We start from the raw sequence: 22,362 nt of genomic DNA on the forward strand, positions 1-22,362 counted from the left end.
CAATTATGTTTATTCTTTAAATTATTTTTATATTTAATTATTTTAATTGTTTAATTAATTTCAATCATTCATGCGTTTATTTGTGTATATTTATTTACTCCCACATATATTTATTTCCAGAATTTTTTATTTGTTCATTACCAATAAATATATTTTTAAAATATTTATTTCGCAAATAAATAAATCTGGAAACAAATACAATAAATATAAAAAAATTAACGCATGAATAAATGTATTTAAAAATAAATAAATACATAAATATAAAAAATGAGAGAATAAGTAAATAAAGGTTAAAAAGAATAAAAATAAACGTAAAAATAAATGTATAAACTAATATAATACATAAAGGAAAAAGTAATAAACAAATTCAGGGTTAAATTTTATTACAAATGAACTATATTTGTTTTTATCAAGTCATTTATTTCTTTATTTTCCTTTTATTTTATTTATTTTTAATGTATTTCTGCAGGTTTGTTCCTCCATATTTAGTGAGCTCATTTTCTATATTTAAATATAAAAGTATTTAATGTGGATTTTATATGTAGTCCACTGCAAGAGATTGCTTCAGTGGTGTTCAAACTCATTTCACGAACATGCATCAGAAAACTACATCTACAATATTCTTCCATGAACTATTCTCTCTTGCATGGTTTTTGGATAGAGCAGCTTAACTTCACAGCTGGTGTATTTGATGCATGCACACTTAGACAGGCAGCGTGCGTATATCTGATTATAGATATATGCAAAAATATATAAAGAATTTAAAATACCAGTACATAATACATGATTGGCATTTCTTTAATAAACATTTGCCAAAGGGGGAAAAAAAAACATCTTCATACAAAAAAAAAAAGACATTGTTGCTCATCTCCTCGAAATCAGTTAAACGTCTCTTTCGATTTTACAATGGCTTTAGACAAGAGCTGGCGGGAACCGGCGAGAAACACAGCTTTGATCAGTTCACTCGTTCAGCAGATTCACCAGTTCAGTCGAGAAGTGCTACCAGTCTCTCCGGAGTCCTTTACAAGACCCTCCAGCGAACTTACCCTAGCGACAGAGCCCATCATTGTAGGAAGGAAGAAGAAGAAAAAAACAACTGACCAAAAAAGGGAAAGAAAAAATAAAACGATTTACATTACTGGTCATGTACGTGTGCAGATACAGCACATTCCTCCATCACACCTTCGCTAGTTTCCACCTACTTTATTCAGTAGTGCAAAACATCATCGTAACACTACTCAATTAAAGGAGACGCTAAGGTCATAAAAACACTTACCCTGGCACGGTAAATGCACACTCAAAAAAGGTACAGTTTTAATTTAAAAGACAGCAGTAGAATAGATTACAAAAACCAACTGGAGGGGAAACGGTACGAGCAGGAAACGCACAAACTCCCATCCCTCCAAGCTGTTCCTCGAGTGCCCTTAGAAATCTCACACATCGAGTTCGGAGACGCTTAGTGCTGGTTTGAGGGCAACTGCGCGTGTCTTTTAGACTCTTCCTTTTCTGAGACGTCCGGAAGTTCATCGGGAGCCCATCAAAAAGGGAGTCCTCTGCCCCGAAGCGCGGCCGTGTTCACGTGGGGAACGAACCCGAGTGGAAGGGGTTGGGATGGAGACGTCCAGGCTTGGCCCGGAGGGGGAACGGAAGGAGGCGGCGGTCCGCTGTGATTGTACTCGAAGCGATGGTCCTGGTCTCCGCTAAACACCATGCTGCTGTGAGTGAAGGCCTCCGAGGCGAGAGGCGGGTGGGGGTGCATCATGTGGCCGAGGTAGCTGAACTGCGGTGGAGGCCGGCTAAAGTCCGGCCCGTACCCGGGTCCCTCCGTCAGATAGTCCGGCTCCGGAGGTCTGGGAGCTTCTCCTGGGGCTGCGGAGGAGGGCAGAGCTGGCTGGGTCTCAGGGGCCTGCCGGTAGTCCAGGTCTGCGCAGGGAGGCGGCTCCGGAGGTTCTGGGGGTCTCTGGTCCGGCGGGAGAATGGAGAGAGGCTCTAGAGGCCTGGAGGACAAGCCGCCGCCGCCGCCGCCTTCAGCCTCTGCAAAAAAAACACACAACAGCAGAAACTTACAAGGGCTGCATCTGAAATCTCACACTTCCCTGCTATAGAGTCCGCGAGAAGCAGAATGTGAGGAGGGATTCATTTTATAGATTCATTCCAATGTAATATTCTGCCACTTTTTTAAATGAAATATTTGTGGTTTTGAATAAAAATTAGCAAACATTACAATTAGACATGTTGACGGTACATCAATGATAACAAAAAATGTAATGTGACCCTGGAGCACAAAAGCAGTGTTAAGTCGCTGGGGTATATTTGTAGCAATAGCCAACAATACATTGTATGGGTCAAAATTATACATTTCTCTTTTATGCCAAAAATCATTAGGATATTAAGTAAAGATCATGTTCCATGAAGATATTTTGTAAATGTCCTACTGTAAATATATCAAAACTTAATGTTTGATTAGTAATATGCACTGCTAAGAACTTCATTTGAACAACTTTAAAGATGATTTTCTCAATATTTAGATTTTTTTGCACCCTCAGATTCCAGATTTTCAAATAGTTGTATCTCAGACAAATATTGTCCTATCATAACAAACCATACACCACTGGAAAGCTTATTTATCATTCAGATGATGTATAAATCTCAATTTCGAGAAATTCACCCTTATGACTGGTTTTGTGCTCCAGGGTCACAAATGACGTGTGCCCTGATTAACCGCTCACATGACGCAGCTCTATCAAGGACCAACTGTTTGCACAGAATGCATTTATGCTTTGAAAAAACAGGAGAAATGGCAGTGGAATGGAAAAAAAAAACAAGGTTGTGAGACGTGAGATGAAATGTTTTTCACATCAGTGTCATGTTTTTAGAGCACTGTTTAATGTACACTGCTGTTCAAAAGTTTGGGTTCAGTCAGATCTTTAATGTGTTTTAAAGAAGTCTCTTCTGCTCACCAAGGCTGCATTTATTTCACCAAAAATACAGAAAAAAACAGTAATATTGTAAAATATTATTACCATTTAAAATAATGGTTTTCTATTTTGATATACTTTAAATATAATTTATTCCTGTGATTAAAGCTGTATTTTCAGTATCATTACTCCAGTCTTCAGTGTCACATGATCTTCAGAAAGCTGATGTATTATGAATGTTGGAATGTTTTTGCTGCTTTTTTTTAACCTGTGATACTTTTTTCAGGATTATTTGATGAATAAGAACAGCATTTATTTAAAATAGAAATATTTTCTAACAATACAAGTCTTTATCACTTTTTATAAATTTAACATCCTTGCTGAATAAAAGCATTCATTTCTTTCAAAAAAATTTAAAAAGAAAAAAAAAAATACTGACCCCAAACTTTTGAATGGTAGTGTATAGCGCTACAAAAGATTTCCATTTTTGAATAAATGCTGTTCTTTTTAACTTTTTATTCATCAAAGAATCCTGAAAAAAGTATTTAAAAAAAAACGGCGTTCTATTGTGAACGTGCACAAGACAGTTAGCGGAAGCTAGAGATTACGGTTTATAAAGTTTTAAATATGGATATTTTTCTTTAAAAAACACATTGATTCGCTACTGGAGAACTTTATTCACCCCTTGGAGCCACGTGGGACACTTTATATGATGAATGGATGCTCTTTATTGGACTTCTTTTGGAATATTGAAAAATAACACCCATTCACTGCCATTATAAAGCTTGGAAGAGCCAGGATGTTTTTAAATATAACTCTGATTGGATTCGTCTGAAAGAAGAAAGTCATATACACCTAGGATGGCTTGAGGGTGAGTAAATCATGGGTTAAATGTCAGTTTTGGGTGAACTGTCCCTTTAATCCATCCATTTTAATCCATTTTTAATCCAAGTTATTTCTAATTCCAAAGTGATATCCCTACTCGGATAATAGGAGATTTCCGACACAGCCAAGATGTTCAGGAGGTACAGGATGCATTACCTGGAGATACAGGGCTGGGCTCAGGTGGACCTGCTGCGTTTGAAACGCCGCCCTCGGGCCCCTCGAACCCTAGGACCTCTCCTCCTGCACCCTGCTGGACTTTGAGGAGCTGAGCGAGGAGCATGGTGACAGCGGTCTGCGTGGCTGCGGCCGAGGCCTCTCCGTCGCTCTTGACCGACTGCTGTGGGGTGGGGGGCGAAGGCGGCTTCGGCATGGGTGGGGTGCGGGGCGCTCCGGCCCCCGATGGAGGCGGCTGAGGGGGTTTAGAGACTTTGGGGAGCGGAGGTGGTTCTGGGGGTCTTTCAGACTCCAGTGGCCCAGGGGGCAAAGCCTGTGTCAGCTGCTGTAGTGTCTCTGGGTTCATCTTGGACCCCACGGTCTGAGCGAACTGCGCCGATCCCACCGGGCCGCTTTTGGACTGCAGGAGGTTCAGAAGCACAGCCAGCTGCTCTTGAGTCAGTTGTGAGTTGGGAGCTTTGGGGTCTAGAAGAAAAAGACAAGTGAAGATTGAATGGTTTGCTCATTACCAGCTCAATACCTACTTAAAGCCTCGTACACACCGGGATGATTATCTCGCGCTTATCGCCGACGTTTTTCGACGTGTCTTGTGTGTTCATACCCAAGTGATTTTCACTGGCGATGAGCCGAGTGAACGTGCAAATTCACTCCCTGACATTAGATGGCGCTTAGTGAAAAACAGAAATACCCCGGTACACATCGAATCCTATTTGATCTGCAATTCCTCTCCATAACAACTCCCTCTTATCGAGATTTTTGTAGTCGCTGTCGCGTTTGTCATAAAGCCCTTTGTGTTCAGAGACCAATGAGACCAGCAGCTCTACATTCATCTTGCCTCGATGCATCTTCTTGGTCTACTTACTTCCTCTGCGTTGTTAGGTATCAATGTGCGCTTGGGCAAGACCGTTTTGTGCTTGAGCGCCACCAAAAATGAGCCCGAGGCATGAAAGCGTCATTTTTGAAAAAACGCCTCGGGCTCGTATTTTTGGTTCGACGCGCTGCGTTAAAAACTGGCCGACCAATGAGATTGGCGCTTTTGTTAACGTGCCTGGAGCTGCTGAAGTTAAAGTAAAACACGACTTTTGCGCGTCGGTGTGCACACTCACATTGGCACCCTTTGATTAGTCACGAGGCGTTAAACGTCGGCGATAATCGCGTGCGATATTCGTCCCGGTGTGAACAAGACTTAAGGCTGGACTACACTACACTAGTGATGTCCTGTTCAAAAGCTGTTTTTTTTTAGTGAACTGAACAGTCAAGCTACTCAATCAAAGCTCACTTTCTGATGCGCCAGACAGTCGAAATGAGCCAAAATACCAGCGCATATCTATAATGCCAACTCATTCACTTTTATGCTTTAGAGGTGTAAAACACCCATGTTTCACATCATTATGTGGTGCTTCAATAATAGAATAGAATAATAGAATTGTGTATATGTGATGTAATTGTGTAATTACTTGAATTAGTGAATCGTGTTTTGTTTTTGAACGTTTCTTTGAAAGACGGAAAAGGAGAATCAGACTTCATCACTACTTTACAAGACTTTTGCCACAATTTAAAGTCTGAATGGGTCTGTGCTAATTAGACTTAGACTAATTAGTTTTTTTTAGCTTGATTTCATACCGTCAGAGGACAATCATTTATATTTTGATATATTTTATGCTGATTTTAGAATATTTTGTCATGCGTCTCCTAACAATGAGGCCCATGTTTCTTCTGCTTGTGTGTGATCCTCAGTCATTGAGCGTATGAACCCCAGTTTTTCTCTGTAACCATTAAAGTCGACGAGTGTATGATGCCTAACTACTGTGAGGATTTAAACTGGTGATGAAAAGGCATGGATGCAGTTATTTTTGCGGCTGATCTTAATGCAAATGCATTTGCTGGAGTTTCTTTTCTTTATAAAGCCATGCCTTCTTCTATGGCTATATTCATGGCGAAAGCGAGCATTAGTTATTCAAAAGAAACTAATTTTTTCTAAAAACCCTTAAGACTAAACTTTGATTTTCTTGGCTAAAAACCTTTTTTAAAAGCACCAACAGAATAAAACAAATTCCTCAGTGGGGCAGAAGTATTAGTCCAGTAAAATAAGCTTGATAGACAGTGGATTTTGACAAGACTAATTTTTTTATAGGCGTTTTCCTTTCAGATGCAAAATTGATGGGAGGAGAGGATTTAAATGAATCGTGCAAAGTGATTTTACTAAGGTTTGCAGTACTCCGTTTGCGCCATTATTTAACAGCCAAGAAAAGCATGTCTTAACCCATTTTGCGATCACACGGCTGTGACGGTTACTAATTTGCGCTGCTCTTGATAGATTGCATTTGTCATTAAATGGAAACAAGCCGGCTGCGTCTTTTTCATTTATTCTATAATTTGTGCATTGTCAGAACTTTACACTCCCATCTGTGCTTTTATGGGATTGTGCTCTAATGCTAATATGCCTGATTAGGAAATCTGGCCCCTAGTGTTTTCCAATCTGGCCACATTTTAAATGTGGTGTAGTGTATTCCAGCCTTTACTGACTGCTATGAGACAATGTGGCTTAGTGCAAACTGATGCCTAAAGCCCTCCACCACGATGCTAGGGTGCTGTGGCTTATTGTGAAGATGCTGCTAAGTGGTTGCCAATGTGTAACTAGGGTGTTCTGGGTAGTTTTTTTTACTGACCCAAGACAAAAGAGTAACTGGTGTGTGTCTAGAACGTGTGACGGATACAACACAGTGTTTGTGCTGATGTTCTTACCCAGCAGGGCTGCAGCGGCAGCAGCACTCGGACCTTTGTGTGCTCCGGCGGCGGGGAAGCCCTGCGGCGTGTTGCTGCGGCTGTCATCCAAACCCAGCTCCTTCCGAGGGGCTTTAGGAGCGGTCAGCTCCTCCGGCATCTGCTTCTGCCGGCGCCGCTTCTTACTCCACAATTCATGGCAGTCCTGCCACAGAGGCAGACTAGAGAAGAGACAGAGACGGAATCAGATCACGGCACAGAGAATCAGAGGTGAAAAACTGTAATCCGAGAAAAAATAAAGCATACATTAAATCGCTGGAATTAAATTTACACTGATTATTCAAAATTATGAGTGAAATAAAAGCACAATTGGGTAATTTTCAAGAAAAAAAAACAAAAAACTCACGTTTAGGTTTATTTTATTACTGTTTTAAAGTGTTTTATTTACTTAAATTATAATAATAAAGTTAATTGCGACTTTCTATCTCACAATTCACTTCCTTCTTGCAATTGCGAGTTTCTCAAATTCCAACTTTTTTCTCCCTGCCATGAAATTATTATTTTTTAATAGGGTTGCAAAGGGGTGGAAAATTTCCTGTAAATTACCGGAAACTTAAAAAAAAAAAAAAAAAAATCCCTGGAATATTCCAAAAAAATCCTGGAATGTTTCCTAAATTTACTGGAAATTTTCCAACCCTATTTTTTAATAGTTAATTGCAACTATCTCTTTTTATCTTGCAGCTGCAAGTTTATATCTCACAATTCAGACTTTCATCCTCAGAATTCTGAATTTATATCTTTAATTAAAAAAAAAAAAAAAAGTTGCAATTAGCGGAAGCAATTAGCGGAAGCTTTCAGCGCACTAATTAAAAGCATAGCTGCTTAAAAAAAAAAAAATCTGGTATATTATAAACAAATATGGTAAATGGAAAAGTAAAAAAAATAGTAAAGTAAAAGCAAAAACAACACAATCTCATACTCAGGCGGAGGCATCTTGGCTGGGTCCACATCTTTGAGGAAGTCACTTCTGAGAGCTTGTTCTGCAGTGCAGCGTTTGCTCGGGTCCAACGCGAGCGTATGGTCGAACAAATCCAGGGCCATCAGAGGAATACTGAAACATTCAAATCAACAGCCGCCGCTAAAGAGACCACTGACACCCATGCTTATAGCAGCTTGAAGTATACATTATTCTTTACACATCTAATGCTGCCTTCAAATCATGTCAGAATAATCATATTGACAAATTAAATGCACATGAACACCACCACCACGACGTAATTACCAGTGCATAGATAATTTAAGAAATCATGGGAGAAGCAAAGAAGCACTGATGAAGAACAGCTATAAAGCTTGCCACAAAATAGCTGCTTTAAGAGGGGACAGGCTTGTGTGACAAAATGACTTTTCCTGCGATTCATAAACCAGATAATGCACTGATTACACACTTACTGCAGATCCTCTTCATTTTATGGCATCAGCACTAAAAAGCTTCCTGACTTTATCAGCAAAGAGATTTTTTCTATCGCCTTCCCACCAAAAATAACAAGCTCACAATTACAGCAGAACTCTCGGGTAAAATATTAGGGCTTCTGCAGGTTTTATGATGGTAAATCTAAGACATTTAATAACTTTTTAAGACAATTTAAGGAATGAATTGAATGGAACACAATACTCAATATGGTACCTAAATGCAAATGTATAAGCAACACTTAAAAGTTTGTAAAAGCAACAGATTTCCATTACTTTTTAATTAATTTTACAAAAATAAAATGACTATCACACTGCAAAGAAAGTGATGCTCTTATCAGTATTTCTGACTCGTCTTCCAATGTCTAAAGATTCTTAAATCAAAGCACATTTACTTCAGAAGCAAAATGACAAAATAGGAAGAGAAAATGATCAAAATGAAGTGAGTTTGAACAAAACAAAAGTTGATGTTGCTGATAGATATTTATTCCCATTTTAAGCATAAACTAACTTCATTTTTGTTCAGTTTCTCAGAAAACAAGACTCATAGAAGTAAATGTATCTTAATTTAAGGATGTTTACAATTTTTGAATCAGAAAACAAAGTACTGAGGCAGATGTTCATGTTTCTGCAGTGCATGCAACATCTAATGCCTCGACTTAAGACTTTCTGCTCTGATTTAAGACCTTTTTTTTTACTTTAATTGTGGAAGGGCGAGTCAAGACTTTTTAAAACCCGCAGGAACCCTGTATATCCATTTAACCCTTTGTTGTCATGAGCTATAACGCCCTTAAAACAGACTAAACTGGTTTCATTCATTTCTGATTACTCACAAAGAAAACTCTTCCCTTAACCTCCGCCGGTACTGTTTCTTTGGTTTCATGGTGTTGAAGTAGGGCAGCTTGATCACGTCTGGCCACACAGCGGGGCAAGGGCTGCCACAGATACGACTGGATTGGACACAGATATATAGGTCAGCTGGATCTCAGAAAGCAAAAGCTGGATCTCCAACCCTCTACAAACATGTGGTTACCTTATGAGCTCTAGCTGCGCCAGCTCCTGGTTGGCCTGAAAGATGGGCTTCTTTGTGAAAAGCTCTCCCAGAATGCACCTGTGTGACATGGAGGGTTTAAACACCTTGAGGAGGTGGAATCTGGAGGGATTTCTCTAGTAACAGCACAGTGTTTCCTCACCCGCAGCTCCACATGTCGATGGCAGGCGTGTACCTCTCTTCTCCCAGCAGCAGCTCGGGCGGCCGATACCACAGAGTGATCACTTTATTGGTGTACGGCCGACTGGAGAATGAATGCACAGGACAAGTCAGAGTCTACTCGGTTTACGAACATCATAACTGCTTGCTGAATCAAGTCGTGAATCAAATCAAGAGATGTACCTCTCTTCAGAGTTATACAGACGAGCCAATCCGAAATCTGCCAGCTTGATCTGACCCCTGCAGGACAGCACACATTCAGACATCAATCAGACGTTAGATCTGCTGTAATATTGAAGTTTAGTCCACAATGATTTGATCTAATGGAGGTGTAATATGTCCTCGAGTGACGTTAACATACTTGAGTCCTCTATTAAACCGGCTGCCGACACACCCAACCAAGCTGCATTCATGTTCAAATCATTCAAATAATTCAATTGACCTCGTGCGCTTTTCGGCAATATACAGCTTATTTCGCGAATGTCCTGAATTCCCTCAGCAAACCGCGTCGCAGCTTTCGGGAAGCGTGAAAAGGAAAAAAAATTGAACGGAGAAGTACAGAGATTTGCGTGTGTGTATTTGCATGCGTTAAAATAAAAATAAAAAAGTATCCCGCGTGAAGACTGTGAAACCCAGTGTCACAAAAAAGACTTGTATATATGCATTATAGTCCAGTTTTCAAGTTTGAGCTGTTCGATTCTTTTGTTCTTGTGTTTTCTAAATAAAAATCAGTAAAATTCAATTTTTTTTCTTTTTACTGAATTTAACTTCTATTTACAAACTCTCAACACACAATAATAGTCAATACCCGTAATTTATCGAAAGCTAATTGTTTTCTGAAAATAATGACACTTTGCACTTGAAGATAGCATATTGTTTTAGAATTGTATTTTTTTTTGGCTGTAAAATACGTAAAAAATGACTTATTTTAGCTTCAGGTTCTAAAGGGTTAAAAGAGATTAGACCACTTTAAGTGGACCAAAAAGTGAAAGAACCCAGTTCACTTTGCACTCAACCCATTTCTGGCTTTAAAAGTAGACTCAGATCTCATTTTGGTCCATTAGGATGTACTTACACTGCAAGTCTTAATGCACAGATCCGATCTTTTGACCATATCCCATTTTTTTGGCCCGTCTGTTTACATTCACTTTAGACATGACTGGTATCCGATATCTGTGTTTAAATTAATTCCCACCCAAAAGGATTGTCTGCGTAATTTATCGAAAGCTAATTGTTTTCTGAAAATAATGACACTTTGCACTTGAAGATAGCATATTGTTTTAGAATTGTATTTTTTTTTGGCTGTAAAATACGTAAAAAATGACTTATTTTAGCTTCAGGTTCTAAAGGGTTAAAAGAGATTAGACCACTTTAAGTGGACCAAAAAGTGAAAGAACCCAGTTCACTTTGCACTCAACCCATTTCTGGCTTTAAAAGTAGACTCAGATCTCATTTTGGTCCATTAGGATGTACTTACACTGCAAGTCTTAATGCACAGATCCGATCTTTTGACCATATCCCATTTTTTTGGCCCGTCTGTTTACATTCACTTTAGACATGACTGGTATCCGATATCTGTGTTTAAATTAATTCCCACCCAAAAGGATTGTCTGACGTTATCGCTTTACTACGCACATGGTAGACCCTCAGGTTTTGAATGGCCGTGCTATTAAAATTATTTATATAATTCATGTCGAGTATTTCTAAAATTCACGGGGCAGGGGTTGAAAAACCAGCTCCTGAATGTACAATTTCTTACCTATATAAAGTTTCTGCAAAGGTATTTATCAAGCGAATGTGTTTTTTTCAACTTAAACATTAAAATAGAATTGCATTCGGTCAAACGAAGTATAAAAAAAAAATTTAAAAAAAAGAGAGAAAGACTGCATTTTTTACTATATCTCCCAGCCAGAGTAGAAATACAAAATTTAATTTTTACTTTGGTGCTACGTGACTAAAAAAAAAAAAAAAAAAAAAAGCAAAAGAGCTGTTGTGCTCCCTTTTAGCAAAAAGGTAAGAAAACTTCAATGCCCATAATGCACTGGGCTTGAAATGAAAGTCCATGAGTGGGGATGGAAAAATGTGGAAGTACGACCTGTAGTTTTCACAAAAGACATACGTGTTTTGGCATACTTTCCCTGACAAATAAACAGGCATATCTGGGTGCAGCTAGCAGAGAGAGAACACACTGTCTATTTACATAAACTACAGACACTGTAACAATACAACGATCTGCGAAATCTGCAAAGTCTGTCTGTGAAAGTTAATACGTCCCTTATTCTGTCATCCTAATAAAACTAGAACAAGCAGCTTATCTACCGCTGTCATAATGTTAATTTCATTACCATTCAAGCCGATATTCTTCCCTCTAGCCCCCGAAAACAAACCGAATATGAAACTATTAATCTAGTTTGCACTGACTTGTTATTGAGCAGGATGTTGGAGCACTTGATGTCCCTGTGCAGGAAGTTCTTCTTGTGGCAGTAGTCCAGTCCTTCCAGCAGCTGCCTCATGAAAGACTTGATGTGGCTCTCGTTGAAGTGCACAAGGCCCGACTCCAGCAGGCCCATCAGATCGTGGTCCATGTACTCAAACACCAGGTAAAACGCCCCTGTGAGATGAAAACACAATTATCACACCGACACAGCGAGGAGAAACTCCGAGCCAAAGGATGGGTCATTTCCATGCGATACCTTTGTCGTTCTTGAAGTCCAAAGCGTCCTCTTTGTCAGTGACGATCTCCTTCATGTTGATGATGCTCTTGTGGTTGAGCTGCCGCAAGATCTTGATCTCCCTGATGGCTGTGATGGGGAAGCCCTCTTTCTCATTGTCCAAACGGACCTTCTTTAGGGCCACCAACTCCGCTGAATAAGCAACACCAGAAAGATGGATGAGCTACATTAAGTGATTAATTGCCTCAGAATGCATTAGCATTCAAATTAAGGCATTTGAGCACAGACATCAATTCTATCGTCATGGAATATATAATCGTTTGAGAACATCTTACCAGTGTCTTTGTCCTTGGCTTTGTACACCTGTCCATAAGTACCTTCTCCAGTTATCCCAATGATCTCAAACTTGTCAACGCATCGCTTTCCCCAGTCTATCTCCGTCTCCTTGATCTCTCCGAAGCGTGGGCCACATATTCTGCAATGCAACCACAGATGAGGTTTAATGTTGCTAACCTGAGTAGATGTCTCAGGAGGGGCTGTTTGACTACATACTTTGGTCTCTTCCGCGGGGTGGGCGTCTTTTTGTCATCAGGCGGGCTGTGGGGTGAACCAGGGAGCTCTGGAGGAAGAGGGAGGTCTGCGAGGAGGTGACGGGCTTTCCTTTCGGGTTTCTTCTTCCCTGTGATTGCTGAAGACTCCTTCAAGATACTGCTATTGGAAAAAAGGAGGCTTTCAGTGGATACATTAAAAACAATGCACAATCCAACAAAGTGTGGATCCAAGGTTTCTGCAGGTCTTAAAAAGTCTCAATCCGCCCTTCCACAAATCAGAGCAGAAAGTCTAAAGTCATGGCATTACATGTTGCATGCACTGCAAAAAAAGGTAACATAATATCCTCCAATTGTTTTGTGTGACAAACATCAAAATACATTTACCTGAGATGCAAAATGAACACATGAAGTCTTGTTTTCTGAGAAATTGAACAAAATGAAGTGAGTTTATGCTTAAAACAAGAACAAATATCTGCCAATGAGGAATGAAAACGTTTTCCGTTTGAATTAAGTTAGTTTTTTGAGCTCACTGGCAAATATTTTTTCTTCTTTTAATCATAAACTCATAAAGTCATGAACATTTTGATCAATTTCTCATGACTTTATTTCTCAATGTATACTGATTTAAGAGTCTTTAGACATTTACACTGGACAAACAAGACAAAAATATTGAGAAAGGACAGCGTTTTTTGCAGTCTATTCCGAATGTACAGTAGAAGTTCTTTTCATATTCTAGTTAAGCTTTAATAAGTAATGGAGATCTGTTGGAAGTTGTATTTTCAAACTGTTGTTAATACAACTCATTTTCAGCTCTCTATACATTCACAATTACAGAATATACTGATGTACTATGATCTAGAGCCCGACCGATATGGGTTTTTTGAGGGCAGATGCCGATACCGATATTAGGGAGTAAAAAACTGCCGATATCGATATATCGGCCGATATTCTTTATGTGTATATTATAGTACAAGCTGAAGGGATCCCCTGAATTTGGTGCGGATCCCCCGCGTCGTTACGGAGATATGGCTGTTCAAATTTTCAATGGTATTCCATACACTTAAGCTTTAAAGCGTTTCATCCAGATCGCCAGTAGCAAACCATTTACAAGAATTTTATCTGCGTTTTATGTTCTGTAAAACAGAAGTTAATATCGGCGACATATACACCGATACCGATATATCTGCGACAGGCTCATATCGGCCGATAAAATCGGGCTCTACTATGATCCATTCAATTTGGCCCTTGAATTTTCTTCACTTTGTCTTAAATAGGTCTTTAAAAAGTCTTAAATTGAGAACCTGCAAAAACCTTGGTGAACTTCGAAAGCAATGAGTGAAATACTCAGATGTCCTGTTTTCAAAGATCAATGATATATCAAACCTGTCGCTTCCATCCAGATGATCCAGATTGTTGGCTGCCAGTGGAAGAGAGGCTACGGCTGGAGCAGCTGCTTTCTCTCGGTCCTTGTCTTTGACCTGCATTGGCTGTCCTCCCTTCTTTTTCTCCTCCTTCACCTTGACTTCTCTGCTGGACTGCGAGGCGTCTGAGCTCTTCTTGGTGGGTCGATCCACAGGAGACTGCGGCTGACTGGACGCTGGGGTTCTGGGGCCTTTCTCGGACACCGGCGGCGGTGAGGGAGGCCTGGTCTTCTTGGTGGTGTGGTTGGTGACGGGGCTGGGCTGGGGAGCGCTGGAGGACGATGAGGAGCCCTTGGTCGGGGTGGAGGCATTGCTGGAGTTTTTGACGCGGGCGGCTTCGGCAGCCTTGGCTTTCTTCTGCTTGCTGAGCTCAGCGGCCAGGCTGCTCTTCAGGGTCAGGGAGCTGGGGGACAGACTGGAGGGCCGGCTGCAGGACCGTGAGTGCCGGTGACGGCTGCGTGAGCGAGAATGACGGGAGGACTGGTACGGGCTCCTGCTGCGGGACTTTCCAGTCCGCCTGAAAGCAAGAGCAGAATGAATTAAATGTAAATCTGCACGATCTTCTTTCTTCCATGGAAGACGAAATTAGAAATTCCATTAGACCTTCTTGCCTTCTCTTTTGCATACAAAGAAAATAGCAGAGATCATCTGTCAAAAATGACAAAAGCACCATAAAAAGCCACAAGAAAGCAGTTTATACGACATGCAAACTATATTACAAGTCTTCTGAAGTCATGCGATAGCTTTGTGTCAGGAACAGAGTCATTTTTGAGCAGACACAGGGGAGCGATATCATTGGAATAACTTTCGATATGATTTTTTCGCATCTGGTGAATGAAAAACATTAACCGTAGAGTCGCACAATTCTGGAGAAACTGAGCATCACGATTTAATAATAAATTTAAAAAATAGAGATCACGATTCTGAACAGACAACTAAAAATAGCATGTAATTTTCTTAATTGCTGCAGTCTATTTAAAAACATCCAATTAATTTGAATGATTTACTTTTTTATCAAGTTGAATGAATAATTCAATGACTCACTCAAAGACTTCACTTGTTTCATTACTGGATAAATCAAGTGTTTTTGAATGGATCTCTTGAGTGAATGATTTAATGAACACAAAGGCTTCACTTGTTTCATTACTGGATGAATCAGTGTTTTTGAATAAATCTCTTGAACGAATGATTCAATGAATCACTCATAAAGGCTTCACTTGTTTCATTACTGGATGAATCAGTGTTTTTGAATAAATCTCTTGAACGAATGATTCAATGAATCACTCATAAAGGCTTCACTTGTTTCATTACTGGATGAATCAGTGTTTTTGAATAAATCTCTTGAGTGAATGATTCAATGAAATACATTTAAGTCACTTGTCGCCACCTACTGGCATAAATGTAATCTGCAATCTTTATTTGAAGCCTCAATTTACTTTTAAAAGGTGATTTACTCTATTTTGATCACTACAGTAGACACCAGTGTTTATATCCGAACTATAACATTTATATAACTATAACGTTTATCCCAGTACTTCTGTTACAGTTTGAATGTTTGCTGTGATTGTACTTAGGGCTGCACGATCAATCGAAATGGAATCGAGATCGCGATTCGACCGAAGCTGCGATTGTCATGCGTATCTCTCAGTATAATCACGCGATTTTTTTTGCGTAATTGTCAGTGAACTACGGCTATGTGTAGAAAATTCTGCTCCATCTGAAAGCACGTGATGTGATTTACTGCTGATTACAGAACCAGCTTTACTAACAAAATGCGCATGACAATCGCATTCGATTAATCGTGCAGCCCTAATTGTACTTGTCAAAGGTTTAATCGATATAGGCAAATCATTGTCATTTAGGAATAAGATCTTTGAATTGAGATCACAATCTTTTAACGATTACTCATGCAGCTCTAATTGGCAGCCAATCAGAATCCACCTGACTTGAACATTTGAAGCAGCAAACAATATAAACGCAGCGCACATTTATGCATCACGTTCACATATGCACAAATTCAAACTTGATGAGGTTTGAATATGTGAAATTGATATTTGAGAGTTCAGTGGAGGGGATGATTTCTATCTTGAATAGTGAAATAAAATCACACACAGAGAGAGCCGCGGTTCATAAAGCATGCAAACTCAGAACTGATTCCTCTTTCGTGTCTCCTTGCGCTTGAACAGCAAGTACTCTCTTCATTTGTTTAGTTGTTCTTATAATACTTTTTTGACCTTTATTAGTTATGCTTCTAGTTTTTGCTGTGGTAAAGAGGTACTTAAAGTGTTCTTTAAATGCTCTTAAAAAAAAAATATAAATATATATATATATACTGAACAAAATTATAAAAGCAACACTTTTGTTTTTGCCCCGATTTTTCTGACTTATTTGAAGAAAAAATACAATCACTGAACTTTTTGATCACGCTGATTTTGTCCACAGTGAAGTTCAGCCGATATCTTTTTTTATTCGGGCTAGTCAAATTCATTTTGAGCTACTAAAATCTGAAGAATGCCTGTAAATTTTGCAAGCCCTGTGCATCAAGCAACAGCTCACTGTGTCTGCACTGTCATTGCTCATTACTATAGAGCTGTGTTGGCGGATATTGAGAAATCTCTGACTGATATCTGGATGTCATTGTGAAAACCCTTCACACTTCGGTCTGTTCCCCACACACATCTATCAAATGGCTCCAGAATCTGACAATATGGTCAATGAGTCTTACTGACTAATTTTATTAATCTAATTTTACTATATTTGGAGCTTGAAAGCCTGTGGTTACTGTATGTTCACTGTGCAGAAAAGAGCATTTTGTGTCTTCCAGCAGAAAGTCATACACTACTATTTAAAAGTCTGAAGTCAGTCAGAATTTTTAATTAATACTTTTAAGCATGTATAAATGTATAAAGTTTTAATTTACATTTCAAATAAATTGTGTTTTTTTCAACTTTATATTCATCAAAGAATATCAGTTTCTATGAAAATATTCAGCAGCACAATGTTTTCAACATTGATAATAATCAGAAATGTTTGTTGAGCAGCAAATCAGCATATTAGAATGATTTCTGAAGATCATGTGACACTGAAGACTGGAGTAATGATGCTGAAAATACAGCTGCGCATCACAGAAATACATTACAGTTCAACAGATATTCACATAGAAAGCAGTTATTTGAAATTGTAATAATATTTCATAATTTTTACTGCATATTTGATCAAATAAATGCAGCCTCGGTGAGCAGAAGAGACTTCTTTCAGAAACACTAAAACAATATGACTGACCCCGAACTTCTGAACGCTAGTGTATAGGGCTACACGATTATGACAAAAATCATAACTGTCGATTATTCTCTTGAAATTGTAATTGCGATTATTACAATTTACTTTGAATGATGTTTATACTTTGTTTGAAGCAACTGCATGCCATATTTTTAGATGAAAATAAACAAGCTGAAAACACTAACTGAAAAACGTATTGCTTTTCTATAGTATTAAGCCTCAAATGTCAAATATACACTAGATTGGTTTCTTCTTTAAATAAAAAAGTGAACATATGAATGGTATTATAATTTAACTGAAATTGAAACAATGGGAAAACCTTTAAGATAACCTGTAGAAAGAAAAAACACATCTTAAGCACACAGAACAACATAAGTGGACTTTGAACGATTACTTGCCGCTTTGAAGTATTACGCAATTGTAACATCCGTAATTGTAATCGATTAATTGTGCAGCCCTAGTAGTGTAAGTGTTTTGATCATCAGTGGTTACTTATTAAACCACTTACCAAGGCTTTTACCTTGTTACAATGCAAACTGCATTTAAGCGATCTGAGAGTCGTTAATCGCTAAATGGAAAGACAGAGCTAAATGCTGAAACTAAATTACATGGAACTTATATTTAGTTACCAAACGGGCATTTGCAAAAGGAATGGCAAATATGTGGCCTTCATCCTAAACAAAACAGCTTTTTATGCTGAAACACTTTTAGAATTTACTATTAACTAAAGCGAATGGAAATAATCCACAGTCTATGATCAATGTCTCTGCTATTTGCTTGTGCAATCATCTGACAGCGAAGCGGACGAAGCCACATAATGACTGACGAAGCCAATGAAAACGCACGTGCTTCTCAAACTGAGCTTACACTTATCTGGTTTATAATTACAACCGTCATTATGCCTAATACAACAACTGACAAGCCCTTTATGAAGCTCGCATACGACTTACATTTTTGAACTCATAAGGTAGAAAGCAGATGCTCATGTTGTAAAGTCTAGGCTTCAGCCTCCAGTGCGTGCTTAAGCCATGGGGCCGCTCGACTCTCGTTATAAAGCCTGCGATTCACGTGAGCCCAACCAACTCGTGTGCGCCTCGGTCTTCACAGAGTGTGGAAAGAGTCAACAGTGGGTGCAACGACTATTTTAAGCTCAAACGAATCAAATCGAAAGGTCTTCTACACTTGTGTGCTGATTATAACTAAAATGGTAAACAAATAAAGGTTGTATGGTCTTCAAAAATGCCAGTGAAGTCTACAGCAGTCAGAAAATAACAGCACAATCTGACATTTCTATTGATTGTGAAGCTCTGTCATATTAAATTAGATTTATTTACGTTAAAAACGAAAGCGTATGAATTGTAACAGGAAAGAATTGTGGTATTCTGTACGGAATGTGAGACTGGAGTTACATCTTTTGTAGGCCTGAGTTATAAAAAAACAATGCGCAAATTATACAAAAGCAAAAACAATATATACAGTTTTATACACTTCTGGAAATGCATTTGCATCCGACAGAGAAAAGCAACAATCACAAGCTGTTATAAAAGCACAATAATATCATTTTCATAGTTTCAGCCAATTAATACAGCATGGTAACCATTTGTATTACAGTTTGTTAATCTACTATTATAATAATAATAATAATAAATGATCTTTGTTTAACAGTGTAAGTAGCTTTATTTATTTTAAATAAATCTTTTGATTAAAGTAGTGGCAGAAATTAAGGTTACCATGGTATGGATTTGTAATATAAACCCTAAAATGAAAGAAAAGAAAAACGCAACCCGAATAAAATAGAAGTCACAGACAATAAATAAAATGTGCATTACAATAAGCAATAATAAGATTAATTTACATCGATTAGCTGAACAAGTCTGTGCATTGTATAAAATGCTAGGCTATTTGTTAAAAACAATTAAGTTTTGTTTTTTTAAATCACTCATACAGTCCAATAAACATCAAGTAAGCTTTATATGTAAAATGTATGCTAATGTTAAGTCAAAGTAAATAACTTTTAACCCTCAGTCAAACACTCGATTCACTTCAACTCGTCGATTCTCGGTTCATTTTGATAACTGAAAGAGTCGGTTCTCTGTTCAAATTTGTCACATCAGTCAAATAATCGGTTCACTTTATTGAAACGAGCCGAGAATCGATGAATTAAAGTGAACTGGTTATTTGACTGGTGTGACAAATTTGAACACAGAACCGACTCTTTCAGTTATCAAAACAAGCCGTGAATCGAGTGTTTGACCGATAAATGGCGCAATAATCGAAGGAGTCGGTTCTCTGTTCAAACTCGCCATACATCGGTCAAACACTCGATTCATTTCAACTCGTCGATTCTCGGTTCATTTTGATATCTGAAAGAGTCGGTTCTCTGTTCAAATTTGTCACATCAGTCAAATAATCGGTTCACTTTATTGAAACGAGCCGAGAATCGATGAATTAAAGTGAACTGGTTATTTGACTGGTGTGACAAATTTGAACACAGAACCGACTCTTTCAGTTATCAAAACAAGCCGTGAATCGAGTGTTTGACCGATAAATGGCGAGTTTGAACAGAGAACCGACTCTTTTGATTATCGAAACAAGCCGAGAATCAATGAATTAATCAAAAGAGTCGATTCTCTGTTCAAATTTGCCATATATCTGTCAAACACTCGATTCACTTCAACTCGTCGATTCTCGGCTCGTTTTGATAACTGAGAACCGCTCGGATTGATTCGTTCACAGCGGTTGTGTGAACCGACTCAAAACGAATCGAGTCACACGTTGTACTCCTTCCAATATTATCCAATTATACACCATTTACAAATCCAGTATAGTCGCTAACCCACGCGTAACCTACAATTAGCCTCTCTCAGTACACAAGACCACACGGCGACCGCTTTAAACGCCCGTATAAGCGTGACAGCGTCTTACCTGCCGTCCGGACTGGGGCTCCGGGAGCGCCTGCGCTGGCCGTACGGGCTGCAGGTGACCTCGCCCTGCTCGTAGGGACTGTGTCGGCCGTAGCTCGGAGACCTGCGCCAGCACGGGCTGGACGGGGAGCGCTTCCTCTTACCACTCGGCGACTTCGACACGTTATAGGCACCGTGCACCTCTGAATCGCGACCGTAGTAGGTCGAGCTCGGTGAGAGCCTCTTGGGGCTCCTCCTGGAAATAAACGGGAAGTTTGTGTTAGGAGACTGGTGTCCGTAGGAATAAGACGCCCCGTAGGGACTCTCCGCTGCTTTGAAGCTCGGACTGCTCCTCCAGTAGGGCCTGAGCTCCTCCCGGTCGTCCCTATAAGCCTGCGGCGGTTCCCTGTAGGCAGAAGGAGGGTCCTTCTCGGATTTGGACTTGCTTTTGTGTCGCTTCGACTCCTTTTTGTCGGCTTGGGTCGCGGACGAAGGCTTCCTGCCGTTGCTGTCGTGATTCCTCACGCCGCTGCGGGACTTGAACGCGGGGCTGGACCGGTTCCTCTTCGTCTCCTTCTCCTGGCGTCCCTTCTCCGCCGACCCGCCGGTTCCGTCCTTCCTCCGTGAGGACGAGTTGTGCTCCCTCCTGCCCGGCGTGGAAGCGCCGCCGTAGCTGGAGTCCTGGAGCTCGGCTTCGCTCAGCCGGTCCACGGACAGCGTGTCGGTTCTGGGCGACGGGCTACCGGAGAAGCGCTCGGACTGCGAGCTCACGTCGTCGTACTCCACTAATGTCCGAACATCCCCGTCGTAAAGCACCTCCTGCTGTTGCCACGACTGCTGCTGCTTCTCCCGGGCGTGCTTGTGTTTCTTTCTCCGGGAGGAGGACGACGAGGATCGCACCTTCTCCCGGTGCCGCTCGCGGCGGCTCTTGCTCCGTCTCGCCTCCCTCTGACTACTTTGCGGCGGCGGGCTTCTCCCCCGGCCCTCGCGGGGAACGATCTCCGTGTTCGGCATTTAATATCCCACTTTTATCGCTCACGCTTCAGTCCCCGGCAAACAAAGCAAAACATTTGAAACCCACTTTAAGCGCTATTCTAGCACGGCTAAGCGTCTGTGTGTTCACACAGCGACCGTTCCCAACCGGATCACACCGAATCCGCCGCATCCAACCATCACAACGCACATCGATCGGATAAATCCTTAAAGAGCCTCGGAGAAGTCAATAAAAGCCTCGAGTTGTAATCCAGTTCCACGCATATGATGAAAAGACAGTGTTAGCAAGCCTGTGCTAACTTAGCAAATCAGCCTCACAACCGCCTTTAAATCAGCCTCCATGGCTCGGATAGCGCTGTCGCCCCGGTGAGGAGGTAAAAACGGCGAGGTGAGCTTTCCAAAGGGAAGATTTCATCGAAAACGTTAGCTAAATCCACACATACTTACGCGGGGCTGAAACTTCTTGTCGCCCTCTCACACCGACTCACTAACAAGGAAGTAGCACGCATGGTAGGTCAGCGCGGAGTTCAGCTCGGCAGATTCCACACTCTACAGAAAATCATAAATTCCGTTTAGTCCACAGAGTTGGACTTAGGTGTCATTTTGTATATAAATAAAATCTCCATTTAAATACTAAGATGGGTATGGGGCTACATTAAAGCTGAAATCTTTCAAAGTACAAAAACAAAAGTAGCGAATCATGCGCACTCCTGCCGCCAATAGGCCTTTGCTCTCTGAGGCCTGCAATCAGAGTAGATTTGCTCTAGCAGTGGCACTTATTAACTCCTAAATCTTGCAAACATATGCCGCTGGCAGCAGAGGGCGCCACCATGCGTCTCTTTTGCACATTTGAGACTTTTTATGTCCATGCAACAGTTGAGAAATGAAGCTGCAGTGGCGGTGGTTGATCTCGTTCATTGCATGTTTGTTATTTTTCATCAATAGGATCAAACTCTAGGAAAACGAGTGCTTTTCTTCAGGTCTTATCTGCAGACTGACCTTTGGCTGATCTGCTGCTGCATAAAAGGGTGCATGTATGTTGTAATTGAAGTAAAACATGGAAAGTTACTCAACATTTGCTGATTAGGGGAAAAAGGGCAAAACTTGCCGCTCACTATGCAATAAAGGGATTTTTTAATTAAAAATTAATTTAAAAAGGGGGGGG

At 40.1% G+C, this 22,362-nt stretch overlaps 1 protein-coding gene across 2 annotated transcripts; it reads right to left on the bottom strand.

Moving 5' to 3' along the window:
• Nucleotides 1-891: 891 nt before the first annotated feature.
• cdk13 (cyclin dependent kinase 13) lies at nucleotides 892-21,929 on the bottom strand. 2 transcript variants are annotated; one of them, XM_016546257.1, is made up of 14 exons: nucleotides 20,227-21,929; nucleotides 13,985-14,539; nucleotides 12,603-12,758; nucleotides 12,386-12,525; nucleotides 12,072-12,242; nucleotides 11,800-11,989; nucleotides 9,562-9,618; nucleotides 9,362-9,463; nucleotides 9,202-9,279; nucleotides 9,002-9,118; nucleotides 7,681-7,812; nucleotides 6,723-6,922; nucleotides 3,960-4,442; nucleotides 892-2,034 (listed from the first exon to the last, which is right to left on the bottom strand). In XM_016546257.1, the coding sequence occupies exons 1-14, from the start codon at nucleotides 21,216-21,218 to the stop codon at nucleotides 1,538-1,540; spliced, it is 3,870 nt and encodes a 1,289-aa protein (XP_016401743.1). In that variant the 5' UTR covers nucleotides 21,219-21,929; the 3' UTR covers nucleotides 892-1,537. The 2 variants fall into 2 exon arrangements, with proteins under 2 accessions (XP_016401743.1, XP_016401742.1); XM_016546256.1 differs by having other exon boundaries at nucleotides 12,603-12,761.
• Between the last annotated feature and the right edge of the window lie 433 nt (nucleotides 21,930-22,362).

Source organism: Sinocyclocheilus rhinocerous, unplaced genomic scaffold, assembly GCF_001515625.1.
Source record: "Sinocyclocheilus rhinocerous isolate Xijiao unplaced genomic scaffold, SAMN03320098_v1.1 scaffold1812, whole genome shotgun sequence".
Lineage (NCBI taxonomy): Eukaryota > Metazoa > Chordata > Actinopteri > Cypriniformes > Cyprinidae > Sinocyclocheilus > Sinocyclocheilus rhinocerous.

What these genes read in the sequence shown, in the direction of transcription:
- cdk13 (XM_016546256.1), bottom strand. Translation starts at nt 21,218, where the DNA reads ATGCCGAACACGGAGATCGTTCCCCGCGAGGGCCGGGGGAGAAGCCCG. An exon ending in ACCCCGCGGAAGAGACCAAA is followed by an intron (nt 12,526 to 12,602) that starts GTATGTAGTCAA and finishes GTTGCATTGCAG; the next exon opens with AATATGTGGCCCACGCTTCG. An exon ending in GCCAAGATGCCTCCGCCTGA is followed by an intron (nt 6,923 to 7,680) that starts GTATGAGATTGT and finishes TCTCTTCTCTAG; the next exon opens with TCTGCCTCTGTGGCAGGACT.